This window comes from Carettochelys insculpta, chromosome 1 (genome assembly GCF_033958435.1).
Source record: "Carettochelys insculpta isolate YL-2023 chromosome 1, ASM3395843v1, whole genome shotgun sequence".
In the NCBI taxonomy this organism is placed as follows: Eukaryota; Metazoa; Chordata; order Testudines; family Carettochelyidae; genus Carettochelys; species Carettochelys insculpta.
Window position 1 is genome coordinate 368,345,416 of NC_134137.1, and position 17,507 is coordinate 368,362,922.

Here is a 17,507-nt window from a genome sequence, read left to right on the forward strand (position 1 = left end):
TTCTGATTGTGTAGTTGGTACTTCAAAGTAAACCAAATATATAAATCAAAAATATCCTGATTTTTTTAAAATATTTAAAAGAGGGACAGTGAATAAAAATGCTATTTTTATATGCTAATTGGTAGCTATTATTCTTTAAAAGAGGAAATTTCTTCGAAGACTAAACTAAGTATATGTTCTATAAAAAGGTCACCCAGCAAGATTAAAAAGTTTTTTTTGTATTCGCTCTGCAGTACCTTGTGCCAAAAGTTGAAACTGGTTTATACTCCGCTGGTGTCACACTGGATGTCTGGAACAGGCCATTTTACGAGTAATATGCTTACATGACAAATGGCCCATCATGTGCAGTCAATCTTTAAAACTATTTGCTTTTCAGCACTGAAAAGTCCAGAGGATTATGGACTTGAAAACAGAATAAAATGATATTTCCTATCACATCTTTATGGGAAAACCCAAGAATGATGATACAAAATTAAAATTCATATTGTTTTAAACAAGCATAGCAAAGCCTCCATATTTCAGTTATTTTAAAATTATTTTAGGAATTTTTCTCCCTTTGTAGATATCAACTTAGTCTGAATATTAACTTCTATATGTGGTAAATGATCCCTGGAAATCCTAAAACTTCATAGCTATTAGATCAGCAGCAAAGCAAAGATTTCTTATGGTGATGGATCAACAGTTTTAGAATTTATCATAATTAGCTGAATAAAATGTAGCGAATAAGTCCCCCCCCCCAGCCCCGCAGCAGTGTTCACTGATACTTGCAGTCTAGAGAACTAAAGTTTCCAAATAAAAGAAAAGAAAAAAATAGCATAAAAAATCTCGAAAAAATGCTCAATCATTTAGACTCACAGTTTTGGAGATACAAGAGGCTAAGTACACCTAAAATAGTTTGTATTGTTTTGAATACAGAATAGGGCCTGATCCTGCAGAACCATTATTCTGTCGGAGGTGTGCTAGAATACAAGGTAAGAGTTATATAGTAAAGAAGTTTCCTAAAGGAAATGTACAAAGGCAGCTGCAGAAGGAACTGTTTGACATGGTACTCGCCCTGCAAGGGGCGAGTTGAAGATAGATTTACATCAGCCTAAATGGCAACTGGGGCATGATCAGTTTCAGTTAATAAACGCTTGGAGTTCAGAGATGTTTATTAGTAATATCCTCTCTGGCTGACTGGCAGGAGAGCAGGTAGGAGTATAATCAAGCTGAGATGATGAAAACAAGGTAATTCTTGGCTTTGACAGGTCTTCTCAAAAGACTGTTAGAGAAGCTATTGGAATGTTTAGGCTGTATCTTTGCATATTAACGTATACTTACAAGATAATTTAAGTAAAAGGAGAGAAGCAGAGACCCCTTCAAACTAAACATCAAGGTGCTTGTGTTAATAAAGACAAGTTCTTAATGAAAGATTTCAAGCAATAATCTGAACTAAGATACTGGAGTTGCTCATTCATGCACATACATTGCCATTCTTCACAGTGAATGATATGACTGGAATGGTATCGGTCATCCACATGAAATATGTTTCCTCCCTCCCCCTTTTCCTAAATCTCAGAGCCTTGAACACTTGGCTACTATTGAATACTGCTACTCATAAAGCTTCTTATGCTCATGAGAAAGTTTGTTGCCAGCAAAACAAGTAATTAAAGTCAAAATGGACTTACAACAGGGCACAATATACAAAATGATCTGGGTAAAGCAACTCATAGATGGGCAGTCATTACTTCACATGCATAGCTTTATTTCCACTTGAATCTTAAACATCGCTTTCATCGGAATAGATAGGGTAGAGATAGCCAATGGCACAGAATCTCTTAATTCTGAAAGAACTCAACACATTTCTCATTCTAGCTATAAGAAAAAAGCACAAAAAGTAAAACGTGTTTGAGGAATGTTTAACACACGAACATGCTATTCAGTTTTCATATGTTTCCTCAACTACTTACTACTTTCTTTTTCTCTGTTTATTATATATGCCTGGAGTACAAGAATATACTCACCACTTGACAAAGCCTAAATGGATGATAATAGAAACTTTCAGCTCAAGATTAATAGGACAGAAATATATTAGAGGAATACTTTTCCTCTCTGAAATTCCAGCACTTGACATATCCCAATAAATCTTATCAGTGGCTCTACTCCATACAAAACCACCATCCTCACATTAATTAACACTATATTTACCATACAGCCATTGGGACTAAGTCATAATTGTCTCTAATTTCTGCACTGTGCTACACCTCAATATTTTTACACTTGATCATTAGTATTTCATTTGAATAGGAAAGGGAATTGCGGCTGCAAATCTGAAGCTGGGTTAGTGGTTAATTTTTTATAAGTGAATCTTTATTTATACTACTGAAGGGAATAAGCAACACTGCATACCCAACACCAAATTTAAATGTTCCAGGCAGAAGACAAATATCTGTACTGGAATTCCCACTGGGCATAAGAGTGCATTTACATGAGAGGTTTGTGTGCATTTTTCCTTACCATCCCAGCAGAACATAAAAAAATCTTACTTATCTTTCTCTTCCGCCTCCTGAGCCACCGTTATCAGTCTGCCTCCTCAGAATACTAAATATCAAACCTATGCATCGGCTGCCTTTTCGGAGGCCAGCAAACTACAAATCACAAAGCGATTTTAAGTGACCAGGGTGGGGAGGGAGGAAATCCTTACACTCCCCTTTCCACACTCCTCACAGAGACTTCCAGCAGCAAGTCAGAGGCAAACCCAGGGCTTTGTTTATATGGCCAGCCCTCTAAGAAATCTGAATGCCAAAAAGCTCCATTACTAGAGGCAGAGCAGCTCAATTTTATATCTGTATGCTGTCAGGCAGCTGAATCTCTACTTACATTCTGTCAGAAACTAGCAAACGGCTATCAACCATCATCTCCGGAAGAAAATCCAGCTTGAATGAAGAAGTCATGTTCTTTTCTGTGCACACCGTTCTGGTCTGGCAAATAAGAGTGTTTCTATGCTTGTCTGATTCAACAACTGTGCTGGCCAAGAGACAGGCAGGGACAGGTGCGAGAGGCCTCCCCAAGGCAGCAGCCGGAGTCAGCAGTTGTCACATTCTCTCCCCCTCTTGTTTTCCTCCAATCCCCTCTGAAATCTACTGCTGAGGCAACTGTCTATAGAACACCAGGTGCTGAAATGGGAGGCGGAGCTCCTTTCCCACTGCAGCTAGAGTTTAACCCATGCACCCCCGTAGGTGTTCACAATGGTTTGGCAAATTGCATGTGAAGAACGTAGGCAAGATAAAAAACCTTATCCCCTGACTGGAACCTGAGAAAATATGTATGGACCGTGGCTTTAGTTACACAGCCAAATGAACTGCAATGACTTCCTAAAAGGCTATACATTTTCAAACAGGAACAACAAGTTATGACATCAAATATAATTTAAGAACTTGACTTCTTGGTTCCGCTTCCATTTAACACAGCAGATAGTTTCATCCAATTAATCTTTAAAAAGTGAAATGCATTAAGTCAGTAAAAGCCACTAAAATATTCAAATCAATATTCATCTTTACAGTGGTGAATAAATTATCAATCACATACAATTTCACGTGTTGGACATATATACGGACCCATATAGTTCTATTACAACAGGACAATGCATGCTTCCATGTAAATACAAACTCATTATTGTTAATAAGCATCTTGTTAAAATACTGTCACTTCTGAAACTTCTAAAACATGCCAGTTTAAACACAAACAGCTCTCACAGTAAGAACATTAAATTTCCATTTACTGGTGGAAAGACACTCTATGAACCTGAAAGCATTGGGAGCACTGAAATAATAGAAAGACAATAATGACTTCGTATATGCAAAATTCTCACATCCAAAATTTGGCTCCCATTCAGCTCAAAAAGAACCATTTCAGGTTTTTGTGGCAGCAGCCCATAGCAATATGAAGAGTGAAAATATCCTCTCTGCTCATGATAAGATGTAGTCATTCTAATAACATTGACAATCACTTTACATGTAAACCTGCCAAAATCCTTGTCCCCCAGTGATGTACTTGGAGTTCAGCACAGATGACACAGCAAACAAACCTTTAGACACAAAGAAATTTACCACAGTCACTCACTCAATCACTAAAACCAAAGTGAAAATCTGACTACATTTTCCTTTATGTCCTTTTCCTTGGTTGCTCCAGTGCAACAAGGCTCTAGTAAAAAAAAAAAATGATAAAATGTTTACAAAGATTACTGAGGAGGGATACGCATCTGAGGACTCTTGCCAGACAATGTGCTATTTTTGCTTCATTTTCTTCTCTTTCCCAGATTCTTTTTTACATTTCGTAATTTTGACTATATTGGATTTAAAAAAAAAAAATCAAACAAAATGACTACCTTGAGCACATTTCATCTTTTACACTGAAAGGTACTCCCGCTAATCAATACTAATGTATGCTCTAACTTGGGTCAGTTGTCATTTACTGTTAATACCGCACAATGTGGGCTAATTTTAAAGAGTTTATGTCACTGTTTAATTTTATCATTCCAAATAGAAGAGAGAAAGAAAATACACTCTGGCTGGTAGATTTTTACCTCTTTACTGGTCTCAAGAAAAAGGACTCTCAAACAATTGCTCTGATCTGCCTAGGAGAGCTATAAACCTGAAGAAATAAACTTCACAATTTTTAAGCAATTCTAGATAGGCTCTTATGCCAGCAGCCTGTCTGGCAGCAAATTCATATACAGTAAACTCTTTCAGAGCTTTGTTTTGTTTCTTTCAGATCCATCATTGTATCATTCAGAACTCTCAAATAACCAGCATTTTAACCAGAAGTAAATGTTAGTTATGTTTTCTGTAAGTACAGTATAGTGAAAGTAAATACAAATAAATACAGTAAATACAGTGTAAGTTTACAGTGTACAATACTTTTGTTGTTGGTAAATAAAGTAATCTGCATACACATTTGTGCGTTTCTTAATATCTCATCTTGTTTTTCTTTAATGTTGCATTGCTAGGTACGCCTCTCTCTTATACAGAATATTTGAATATCCGGCAACCTCCCACTCCCAGAGCTTCTGGATATGAAAGTGTTTACTGTAGTAGCAGAAGAATTGTCATGAAAGAGAAATAAATGAAAGCCAGTACAACTTTCTCTAGCTGGTTGGAGCCGCCTGTCTTTTCATCTGAGGCCTTCTCAGTGATTAATCCAGCCTAGAGTAGAGCTGGATTAGCTTTCAATTTCCAAATCTTGCAACTGGAGAAGGGGTAGTAGGTTTTAGCCCTGAGGAAGCAAGCAGCACTTAGTGTGGAGGCAGATTTTCTTTAAAATAAGTCTCCATTGCCATTTGACCCTTTAGTGTCTCACCCATGTGCTTGAGTCACAAACAGTTTTGTTGTGCTTTCCAGTATCGGGGACTAGAGAGACTCCTGACCCTCCTCAAGTTTTATATGGGCCCTTTAGAAAGAAGACAGTCATAATGAATAACGACTTTCTCCTGAAGTAAATAAGTTCTTTTCATCAAAGAGGGGGAAAATCACAAATAATTTTGCTCAAAATCTACATATGGAAATGAGAGCTTTATACATTTGTCCCTTTCTTAAGGTACGAATGCTTAAAAATGCTTCATTAAAACATATGTTCTTTTGAAATATTTATTTTCATTTTAATTACAGACGAATTAGCTGGAAGAAGCTGTAGGGAAGCCCTCTTACTGACTTAAGCCTTCTCAGCAGTTTGTTAAATTCTAGCCTCAAATCCCTTGAGGGAATAGTGGATTCAAAGCAGCTTTTAATCATACTATAAGGAGGGTGAAGTAGTATGTAAGTAGGTCATAGCAAAAGCATTACAAGTGCATAGGTTATTGCTTTATTCAACAACTACAGTGTAACACACTTTTCAAAGCACATTTGCTTTTGCTATTTAAAAGTTAGAGGCAGGACCAGGGTCAAATACAAAAGGAACCCCGCTCTGTAAAAGATTTGGAGATTTTAATCAAGAAAAGCTTGGTGGGGGTAGCTGTATTTGAAGAGTTCAGATTCCAAATATAAATAATGTAGTGGCTGCATATGCACATAATATAGTGCCCAGAGGGTTAGTGGGGAAAAAAATCCTGGTGTTTCACATAGCAATATTGCAACCACAGTGCTCTGTTATTTTTAATACTGGCTCCATCCCTGTGATCAAAGCACATTCTTCTGCAATCACAGCTTAAAATATCAAGAAATGCTGTTGAATTTAAAAAAAGAATGCTATGGCACAAATTAATGCTATCAAGTACTGAAAAAAACATTGAAAAACTTAGACCATTCCTCTAACTTTTACAGCATATTTCAAATAAGAGATATTATTATGGTCTTTTGGAGCATCCGTTGTTGTCTGATTTTATCACTGTTGTTTTCAAATGGTGTAGGACTAGGATATTTAGTCAAGAAGAAGGCACCCAGAATTAGGAGTCAAAGTCAGGGTTTCTAACCCCATCCATGCCACTCAGATGTTCTCCAATTTATTGCCCATTGACTAGAGGAATGGATCTGGCCCTAGTGCCTTAGTAAAATCATTTGTGTCTTTCTCCGTTTCTCCATATGTAAAATGGGGAGGATAGTAGTGATTTATCCCACGAGTTTATGGATTGTACAGCTCTTTGAACAATGTACTGAACAGTCACTATGTCCATGCCAAGTAGGCCATGGCACCTCAGGTTTATAAATACATGTCTTTCTAAGAGAAGCCTGCACAAGAGAGCAAATGGGAAGAAAGGAGATCGTTAAGTGTTAGATCACTCTCAAATCCATGACATCACTCTGACATCATTGCCTTTGATTCTAATTCAGTCTGTGCGAAATCAAGCAGAGGGCCTTCAGCCAAGTTTGGCATGGTGCTCTTGCTTCTCCCCATCCTAGCTTAATTGTCATTCTTTTAGCTGGCCTCCCATCTATTTTTAAAACATAGGAAATGCTAATATTGGAAGCACTTCAAGGGAAAGTTTCAGAATGACTTCATTACATAATGAGCCTGCAAGGCAGTGTAGAGAGTTAAATCATACTAGTTTATTCCCCATCTAGGCCAAGGAGAGCTGCTCTAGCCTCAGGCTATCTTGGGCATCAGAGAAACAGTCTAACAGAAACAAGGGGCCAGAATCTGAACTCCCTTACAGTGGCTTAATATTCTGGAGCTACCCCTTTGACTTCAGTGAATGATTCCAGATTTACACCCATGTGCCCGAAAGCTCTACACTATGCAAATAAAATTATCATTATTTCTCACAAACATATGCCCATGCCACACAGATCCCAGGCTAGAAAGTAATAGTCTGCACAGTAGCAGGTAATGATTTATTTCGTTTTATGGATCCCAGTGAGTAGGGGCTTAATTTTGTTGCTGGTCTCTGGATGGACAGGAAGGGAGGGAAACAAGCATCAAGATAAGTGATCTTTTTCTTTCAGCAAAATTAGTATCGCTTCCACTCTATTTTCCCTAAATATTACTGAGAAGTTAGAGAACCAACAAAACCATTATTAACAGTTCCACAAAAGCTGCATGATTTCGTCCGAGTCTATGGTCCATTCTTACTTAATTAGTGATTTGCAGAAATAAATGTCATTTAAAATTAGTATAGCACCTTGAATTAAGCATTTCCAGAGCCTTCGCTTGAAAAACAATGACATTATGTAAACTTGGTTGCTATAGTAAAACTTCCCACTCACTCTTTTTCCCCGTTTTATACTGATAAAAAGGTGATTTCATCAGATGGTTGGTGCAAGGCCTTTGTTCCATTTGTTGAGTAATAACAACTTTATCTTTCCTAAAGCAATTAGGCATGATTTTTATGACAAAAGGCAAGCATTACTAGCATCCCATTTTGCATTTTAAAGGAGGATTTTTAAAGGTATTGGGCTGTAAATGTTTCCTTTTCAGGTGCATGTTTTGAAAATATTGCTAACGGTTATCTGTGCAAACTATGGTACTGACTCTGCAAACATTTAGTACTGAATGTAGAGCTTAGAATCATGATTATGGTAGTTCTAGTGACTTCATAAGGAACATACCTGGTACTAAGTATTTGTAGGATTGGGCTCTAAAATCCCATTGTTAATTTATGGTGCTAGTGAAAAGCATTACTGCTGAAATGCAGATGCTACTTTTATGTACTGTTGCATACCTCTCTATGTACAGACCCGTGAGAGAGACAGAGCGTTTTTAGCAGCTCAGTCTCTTTCACACCCAGTCCTCCCATAACCCCAATATTCATGAAGTCCTTTTATAACTGGCATATTCCCTTGGCAGTGAATGATCCTAGCAACAGAGTGAATGGAACAGCCGTTGCTTATCCGGGAGAGAAATCTAGGACTCTGCTTGCACTGGGCAGTTCTGATTTCCTACTAAGTAACAGCTGCTCTATTCACTGAGTTTAAAAAAAAAAAAAAAGCCAACAAAAAAAAGCCTCTTTTCCAGACAGTGAGGGAGATGAACCATAGGACAACACTGTGTTATTGCTGAATTTGGGTATTAGTTCATTCCCAAGTGAAATGGGATAATAGTTTGGTGGCTGAGGTAGGTTGAGCTCAGTTTGTGACACTGTTTGCCATGGCTGAGCGCTGGCACCTCTAGGCTTGGCAGTTCATACCCTCAGCACCTCTGGGCTTGCTGCATCAGCTAAAACGCTTTGAAAAAAAGTTTGAACTCTGGCACCTAAACACTTCAGCTCTGACACCCCATTCATTACTAAGCAAGCATTGGTGGGAGGAGTTGCCAATCACGCTTGGTAAACTGGACCACCCACCTCAACATGTGCAGATGTCCCGGCCTCCTTTCAGAGGCCAGAAGCAACAGCAACAGCTAAGTGGCAAAAGAAAGTCCAGAATCATCTGGGAGAAGTCATCTGCTTGGGATTCTGTGGGCTGTTTTGTGCAGTTGGAAGATTGACTGCTTGGGGGTGGTTATGGAGGAGGCAAGAGTAAGTGAGAAGCTAGTGGGCAGGGAATGATTAAACCACTCGGCATGTAGGGTGAGGGGCTGGTGAGGGGTGGAACTCATCAATGAAAGAACTGGCAAAGGCAGGAGGGAAATATGGGATGGAATAAGAAGAGGTAGATGGGGGTCCATAGGAAAACAAACAAACAAACAAAAAAAACATGGACCCAACCAGATTTTTGAAGGGATGCAAATAGGACAGGGGATTTGAGTCCAAGCTTTTACCTGTACTGTTAAACTACCAAGTTGTCTGTCTAGCACACATCATTGGTTAGATAGACATGAGTAATATAACTTCTACTCTTCCTTCACCTCATTCCTTTTTGTCATTTGTTGCTATTATTGGCTGTATCCTTCTGCATTCTTAAATTCTGCTCTCTTTGGACAGAGCATTCCATGAATGCTATTGCTTTATTAAATGTGCCCCATGGTCCTGTGTGTTCAGAAATAAGTTGCACTATGAATGATTCATAAAAAAAAAAATTGGTCTTTGTCTGACAATGCTGTTTCCAACAGAAAAAGTCCACAAAACCCAAGAAACCCCCAGAGAAAGGGAAGGCTAGTGCAAAAACTGCAGGACATACTAAATGAAACCTATACCTTTGTTTGTCTCTTCATTATTTTTCTAATGCGGGCTTTGATTTCTATTTTTCATAAACTCCCATTTGTAAATAAAAACCTGTTGGTGATAAGACTCTTGTTACTGGGGATTCTCAAAATTGGGATTACCATGTCCTGACAAATTTTGAAATGTCATTTCATCCCAAAACAGTAAAAAAGTCAAAATACTGGAATTTTCCTTGGAATATTTTGTTTTGACTTTATAAAAATGCTTTGCTCTACTGGACATCAAAATCTTTAGCTTTGAGGTCAAAACTTTTTGAAAATTTATTGTAATGTCATTTATATTATAATTCATAACAAAAAACTGGAAATAACAGAGTGGAACCAAGACAGAAATTCAATATTTTCTTAATTCTCCATTAAATCTTTTGATAAAATCCCAGAAAGTGTTCCCATTTTAAAGAATCAGCATTTCCCACTAGAGATGCTTTTGCCAGCTCTAACTTGCACATTTTGGGGGCTCACTAAATAATAAAATGCAAATGTATTAACTTTGCCCAGAGAAGTCTGTCGGTATGATTCATTTGAACAGCACTGCTCAGGAAAATCTGACATTGCTGCTGCAGTTCAGGGACTGCTCCTATCTGTGATTTTTAAAGGAGTTATATAACTCTCTCATTAAAATTAAATGTGGGCTGAAATGCTGCAGAAAAGCTCCCAAGTTCTAGCGTGAGCTTTTCCTCACATTTTGGTTGAAATTTGTTCACTCATGTTTAGTTAGGAAAAAGGCTAAAATAAAACCAAAGAACTTTTGTAGATGAAACAAGATCCATTAGAAGGAATACATAAAATCTTTGATTTTCTAGTCACTGAAAAATGTCCTTTCTAAGCGGCCTGTTTCTGCACATATAGAGTGGCTTCCAGATTAGGCAGCTTATGCAGCAGCTCAGTTCCTGCGGCCAGTTGGGGTTCTCTTGTCCATGCACAAGGTGGCCAGATTCAACGGGGTTCTGGCCATATAGTTTTTTCCCCTGCCTGTACTTCTCTAGTCCAGCACCCTCAGGACCTGACCAGTGCCAAACGAGAGAATTTGCTGACCCTAGCAGCTTTACCAACACTCCCACTGTTTACTGGGCTCTTAGAAGACCTAAATTACAGCACAGAACATTGAGAGCCAGGACTGGTGGCTGCAGACAAACTTTATGGGACCAGGGGAAACCGAGCCACACCTCAGGTTGGTCATCCTGCTAACTAAAATCACGAAGGATTACAGATGCTGCTGGACGAGAGTGTGCCATACTAGAGAGGTTCAACCTGTATTATTAAAGTGACATGCATGTAAAGCCACGGCACAGGAAGTGAGGTGTGCTCTGACTGCACGTTATATTGACTGTGAGAACCATGCACATCCTCTGCATCCAATCAAAGCACTGCTATGGTTCAATCAGCACACCCCACTAATCCTAGGTATGCAACAGCAATTAGCAAAACTGCCCTGCCCTGGGAAACTGTTTTGGTTATAATGATCTTGTGGCCCACTGAGACAAAGGAGGGGGCCACTCATGCAGCCTTCTAGCTAGCCTTCGTTGCCTGTATCATTGGCTTAAATAACAAGAGCTACATGTGCACTCAGGTCTCTAACAGAGGCAACTGCTGAATGATTCAGAAGATGTAAAAGTATAATAGACATACATATTTAAATAGAGAAGGCGTCCATGCCTGTGGAACACAGAGGGTGTGTCTAGACTAGCCCCCAACTTCAAAGAGGGCATGGCAACTAGGGTGATGGGACATTACTAATTAAGTGCTGCAGTGCATATGCAGCATTTCATTAGGCTAAATCTCCCCCACGGCAGCTTTGAAGTGCTGGCTTCTGTGTAGCTACGGGTCAGTCACGGGTACTTCGAAGTGCCCGTGCTCCTTCGAAGTCCCTTTACTCCTTGGGTGACTTGCGGCTACACACAAGCCGGTACTTCGAAGTTGCTGCAGGGAAGATTTAGCCTAATGAAGTGCTGCATATCAACTGCACCACTTTATTAGTAATCTCCCAACACCCCAATTACCATGTTCCCTGCAAAGTTGGGGGCTAGTCTAGACATAGCCAGAGTGAAATAGGGAATGGAGGTGAAATGAAAGTTATTGTCTTTAACTGAATCCCTATGTATTTTGTACATAGAAATAAACAAAACGAGAATTTGGTTACAACTGAACCACTGAAGGGCAGTAAAATTCACTAGGGATATGGAAGAGCTTCTCTATAGGAGAGATTAATAAGACAGGGATTTTTCAACTCGGAAAAGAGAGAACTAAGCAGGCATATGAGAGAAGTGTATGAAATCATGACCCATGTAGAGAAAGTAGATGAGGAAGTGCTGTCTCTTCCTTCTCAGAACACAAGAACTGGCGCAGGAGGGGAGGGTCACCAAATGAAATTAATAGGCCACAGGTATAAAATAAATAAAACGAAGAATTTCTTCACACAATGCCCTGACAGTCTGTCAAACTCTTTGCCAGAGGATGTTGTGAAGGACAAGACTATAACAGGGTTCAAAAAAGAACTAGATAAATTCATGGAGGATAAGTCTGTCCATGGATATTAGGCAGGACAAAGATGGTAACCCTAGCCTTGGGTTGCCAGATGCTGCGAAGGGGTGACAGGGAATGGATCACTCAGTAATTACTGATTCTGTTCATTCACACTGGGGCATTGGCCACTGATGGCTACGGGCAGTGATGGACCTTTAGGCTGACCCAGGATGGCCATTCTTATGGAAAGAAAGCAGCATGTTCACATGGCTATGTCCTTGTTTAACTGCCAACAGGCAGACTCAAACCTGGGACCTCTAGAGCTTTGAGCAGGAGCCTCTACAGTGTGCGCTAAAAGCCAGGTCCCACTCAGCAAAGGCTGTAGAGGAAACCCATTCTCTCTCTGTGTTAGTAACCTAAATGCCACTACATGGGGCAGTCACCCACAACCCTAGGTGTGTGGGTTACACTTGCAAAGCAGCTAGTGACCCACAGCCTCAATCTCCTCGGCATACTGGAAGTTCACTGACCATAACGCTCTTCCACAAGCACAAGACTCCAAAGACAAACCATTTATTCCAAATTATGCAGTTTTTACGTTTCATATTTTATGACCCAGCTAGAAAAACTGCATACAAATGGACAAGCAAGAAACAGTGAGCCCCAGCTCTTCCAAAGTGCATACCATGAATTTACAGCACCAGCGCAATGTCTGATACTAGACTTTTAAATGGCCATCTGACCCACACAGCAGACAAAGCCATACACTATCCGTTACTCAAATACTGGGCCACTTAATGGATAGTTGCCGAGTCTGTTCTGGTATGGCAATGGTCTGAAAAAGTGGGTCTATCTCATGACAGCTCACTGCCTAATAAATTATTCTGTTAATCTTTAAAGTGCTACTGGACTGCCTTTTTGTTTTGATAGTAGATAGACTAACACGGCTGTGTCTCCGTTACTGATCTCAGTAAGTATCAATAAAAATAAAGGTGTGTCCACTTCTTCCAAAAATCAGACCCAGATCTCAGCTTTTCCAGTGCTTGGAATGCCCAGAGGTGGTGTTTCAAACATTCCTGTGCTATCTCATAGAGATAGGTAACCTTCGCACGTTTCATGTGCCCTGGGCAGCATTAAAAGGAGCTTAACTAAGGTATTGTCGGCAGGATAAAATGAGCAAAAGCAAAACAAAAAGCTGGGTTTTTCTTGCCATGACAATAGTGTTAGAGAAAAATTCCAGTTTTGATTTCCTCTGTGGGAATGCCAGCAGTCCTGTTCCATAAACTCTAGTGATTCATCACTATCCCAGGCAGCCAATCATTCGACAGGTCAAGTAGAAACGGGCTGTAGTGCCAGCAGCTCATACTGCCCTGATAATGCATGTCATTCCAGGCATGGTGACATACTTTCTCAACAGCTGCCATTTTCAGTTACCTTTTATACGTCTGACGTGCAAGTAAATGTGCTGGAAGCAGCACAGCAGTTATAGGAGAGCACTAGATAATAGCACCTGCACTAGATAATCTCTAATGACATTAGAAAGAGGAGAATGGTATGTTTGGAAAAAGAATTTCTCTCTTTCAAAAGCACCATTGTATTAGTGTTTTTGACAGTGTGTTCAAACATACAGGAATTCATTTGGACTGTAATCTTAAACAGACATGATTGAGGGGGAAGGGGGCGGCAGGAAACAAACTTCTCACCATCCACTTGTGACAAAGGCTCTTATGAAGTGAAGTTCTTCTTGAATTCAAGGATGTTCACTTTAAGAAACAATTGTTCTGAGGAGCAGGCAGGAACTCCAAAAACAAAGAATTTTTTCTCTTTTTCTTTTCAATATTTAATCCATACCACATAACTTAAATTCACAAACAGGTATATTAATAACAGTTTTATTAAGAGATGCTGAATACCTTTCTACGGAACAAATCTGACTGGTATATTAGTAGGCAAATCAGTCAAAAAGCCACTTTTTTTTTAAAAGTTGTTTAACCATACAGTAAAAAAAAGTCTGAAATAAGAAACTGGTAAAGTGGTGGCTAATAAAGTAGTTGAAACAAGATCTCAGATGTATAGGGTTATATGTATTAATGTAAAGGTATCCCATAAATGAATGTTACACTGACACTTTCTGGATACTCAAAAGGCATTCAATTAGAAACCGTTACAGAAAGCTCTTCAAGACAGACTCAGCTGTCTCTTCTCATTTCCCCTCCAGATATAAAATGCAGGACATCTATGTTTTCTTATTTCAAAGAACTGGCCCCTCAAATGCCAAATGGAAGCCAAACTGTTTTTGATATAAAGTCCTTTTAGGCATCTTGCTTTCAGATTTCATCAACTTAGGCGTTTTCAGGGCTATAAGCAATGAACTTTCCATCAGGAGGATCTTCAGCTAATTAACCCTCCTGATTACAATAATTAGTATTGATTTACTCCTGAATGGCTTCTTAAGTATTCAAGCACAAACTGCATTGGCAGTAGAAGTTCTAGATGTGAATACTAACTGAATGTTGTCCTTTGTTTTTCAGCCCCAAAAGGTATAGGCTGCAATCTTACATGCTTCAGTTTGATCAAAGAAATACTTCTGGTTTATTTTAATTCAATAAAGAAGATTAACACATGGATGTTCATGAATCTGAAGAAAATGGAGAGAAAGACTATAGACAAATAAGTAAAAATCTTACAGCTTCCCTCTTCTTACAGCATGCTGATAATCCGTTTCCCAGGCTCATGTACCAGCCAGTCTTGCTCTGCTAGGCTGGTCTAAGAACTGTAATTCCTTCTGGCATTACACTTGGACATTGGAGGAACAAACAACTATTTACTGCAGTGTCTGAATTAGCTATCTTGTCACTATTACAGAAAAGAGATGTTGACAAGTTTACCAACTTCTGGCTACTACATTGCTCTTTGAATCTCACCCATTCAGAACTGGTTAAAACAAAGGACACCTGAAATATTAACGCTGGAATCCTACAACCTACAAATTATTCTGTAACTGGGAACCTGTTTCACAATCTAAAATGCAATGATTCCCATAAATATCAACAGAATAAGAATAATTTTTAGGAGTTTTGTTTCTATGGTAGGATTCATTTTTAACTTGAATAAAATGCTATATGATGCCATTGCAGTTTACCAGACAAGATGAACACTGATTAAATAGAATCTTTTCCTCTGCATTGTATCTATTACAATAATCCCAAAATATGCAAAGCAAAGTACCAGTGACAGCATGGCATGCATTCATTGTGAGGGGTAGGCTCAGAAACAGGTTTGGTAATCAAGATCCCCCAACAAAGGAAGCTGGATGTATGGGGCACAAGTGACACCTTAGTGACTGATAAACTTGGAGAACTGCCATTCTCTCATTAGTACCCAGCTTTGGTGATTCTTACAGTGGTATTTACATGAAAGCTGGAGCAAGCTATTACATACTTCCTTGCCTGATAATCACAAGGTACCATGATAAGTCCAGCTGCCAAAATGCATTGCATAAGTGAGGGTGACTTACCAAAAAAATACAACATCCAAGCTGTACAAAAAATGGTATGTGGGAACTAGTTAACATTTGTGTGGAAAGTACAAGAAAAAAAAAAAGTGACTATTGTAGCAGGCTTTGAGCATGATCTCCTTATGTTAAACACCATACTCAACTTTCATGGCAACTGAGTGCAATATATGTCCAACATGCAAAAGTTTTCTATCTCATAATCCTTTTTAAGTTAAACACATGTATTTTTATGACTTATCCTTTTATTTACCAAAATAATTATCTATTCATTTTATTGTATCTCTAAAGGTAAATAAAACTACCATAAGCACAAGGCACTCTGCTCCAGTAAAATAGTTTTGTTTAAATGTATGCTGGTAAGAGCTCTCTCAGCAATACATCCTTAATTTGTTAAGAAATCATTACTCTCCTCTAAACATCAGTATGATTTCATAAAACCAACAGAGTGGAAGGCAGTAAACAAAAACAGCCCTTTAAAGAAACTGTTCTAAGCAAAAACCAAAAAAACATAGCTATGTATTAATCTTTTCTATTAGTAAATGGTCTCAGTGATTGGATTCTTATTGTATTAACATATAGTTAATGAATTTATATGCTAGTAAAAGACTTTAATAATTGTGGAAACTCCAGGCTATTGACAACAGAATATTCAATTAAAAGTATACACAGTTGTCCTGAGAAATGATTTAAAATTTTTGGAAAGCTTGTCAAATGATTTTATTTTGTAACACCATATTTTACGAGACTATAAGAGTTTATCAGAGTCCATGAACAAAAATTCCTTCAGGATTCTAATTCTAAACAAGGTCCTCCTAAATAGATGGATAACTCAAGAAGTATCATCTATATTAATTTTTTAGAATCATCCATGTAAATTATTCTGCTTAACCTTAAAAATTCTAACATAATACTAACAGTTGGATTGCAAAAATGGAAAATGATATCTCTTTCGGTCTGTTTAATTTTTTTTTCTGGCTAGTTTTCATTACAAAAGCAACATTTAAAAACAGTCAGCATCAACAATTAAAATCAAAATGATCAGATATAAAATTTTGCAAACACATATGTCTAGTAACCATGTATTTGCCAGATGGACATCAGTTTTAATAAGTTTTCTCTCTTCAGTTACAGGAGAAGAGAGCAATGAATCTCCAACTTAATGCAACAGACATAATTACAAGATGCAGAACCTCACTCTGAACAGTGACTATGAAATTTTAAAAACCCACAAACAAGTCTTACTATAACATTTCATACTATGCACTCCGTATAATTAAAAATAAAAAAAAAAAGGGCTGAGGGGAAAAAAAAACCCAGCCCCAGACATGCATTAAGCTAGTTTGACAGCTCCATTGTTCAGTTATCCCATTGTCAGACCAAAAGATGCATTCAGTGCTACAATGTCTGCTAGCAAATAAACAAAAGACTACATTTTTCAAAGCAGGGTGCCAATTCTAGAATAATTCTGACTCTCCCCCTCTGCAAAAGGTAGCCGCCACTTGCTGTCCACTACACTATCGAGTGTTAAGAATACACACACACACACACATGCACATACACAATTTTTGAATAGCTTCAAGTGATCAGGACGAGGCAGAGCATTAGTGACTGTTCATTGACACTGAGTGAAAATTAAAGTGGTATTTAGGGCACTCGCTCTAACATGGAGCCTCTTTCAATGCCTATTCCGTACGCATAATAATGAATCAGGCAGAAATATTGCAAAGGAGAGGATGCAAGAAGTAACCTCGTTTAATCTATTTTTATATTTGTTGCCTGAGTGTCTTAATACATCTGTCATCATATACGTTAAGTGCCACTGTAACTAGTGGAAATGCTGTTTGCACACAGCAATCCCACTGTCATTTTTTTTTAAATTAAATAGTGAAACTACTTATTACAGAGCATGATTATATTTGCAACGGGCCCAGGCAACTAGAAAGCACACATTAAACAA

At 38.4% G+C, this 17,507-nt stretch overlaps 1 protein-coding gene across 5 annotated transcripts in view; it reads right to left on the reverse strand.

Annotated features, from left to right (window-relative positions):
- Positions 1-17,507, reverse strand: part of CELF2 (CUGBP Elav-like family member 2) — a 550,837-nt gene that overhangs the window by 353,235 nt on the left and 180,095 nt on the right. Inside the window, exon 1 of one of the 5 annotated variants that reach the window (XM_075018022.1) lies at positions 2,860-3,067. The exons of 3 other annotated variants lie outside the window; for them this stretch is intronic. In XM_075018022.1, the coding sequence (XP_074874123.1) occupies positions 2,860-2,933 (74 nt within the window). In that variant the 5' untranslated portion in view covers positions 2,934-3,067. Of the gene's footprint in view, positions 1-2,525; positions 2,546-2,859; positions 3,068-17,507 lie in introns of those variants that run through there. One more of the 5 variants, XM_075018041.1, reaches the window with a different exon arrangement.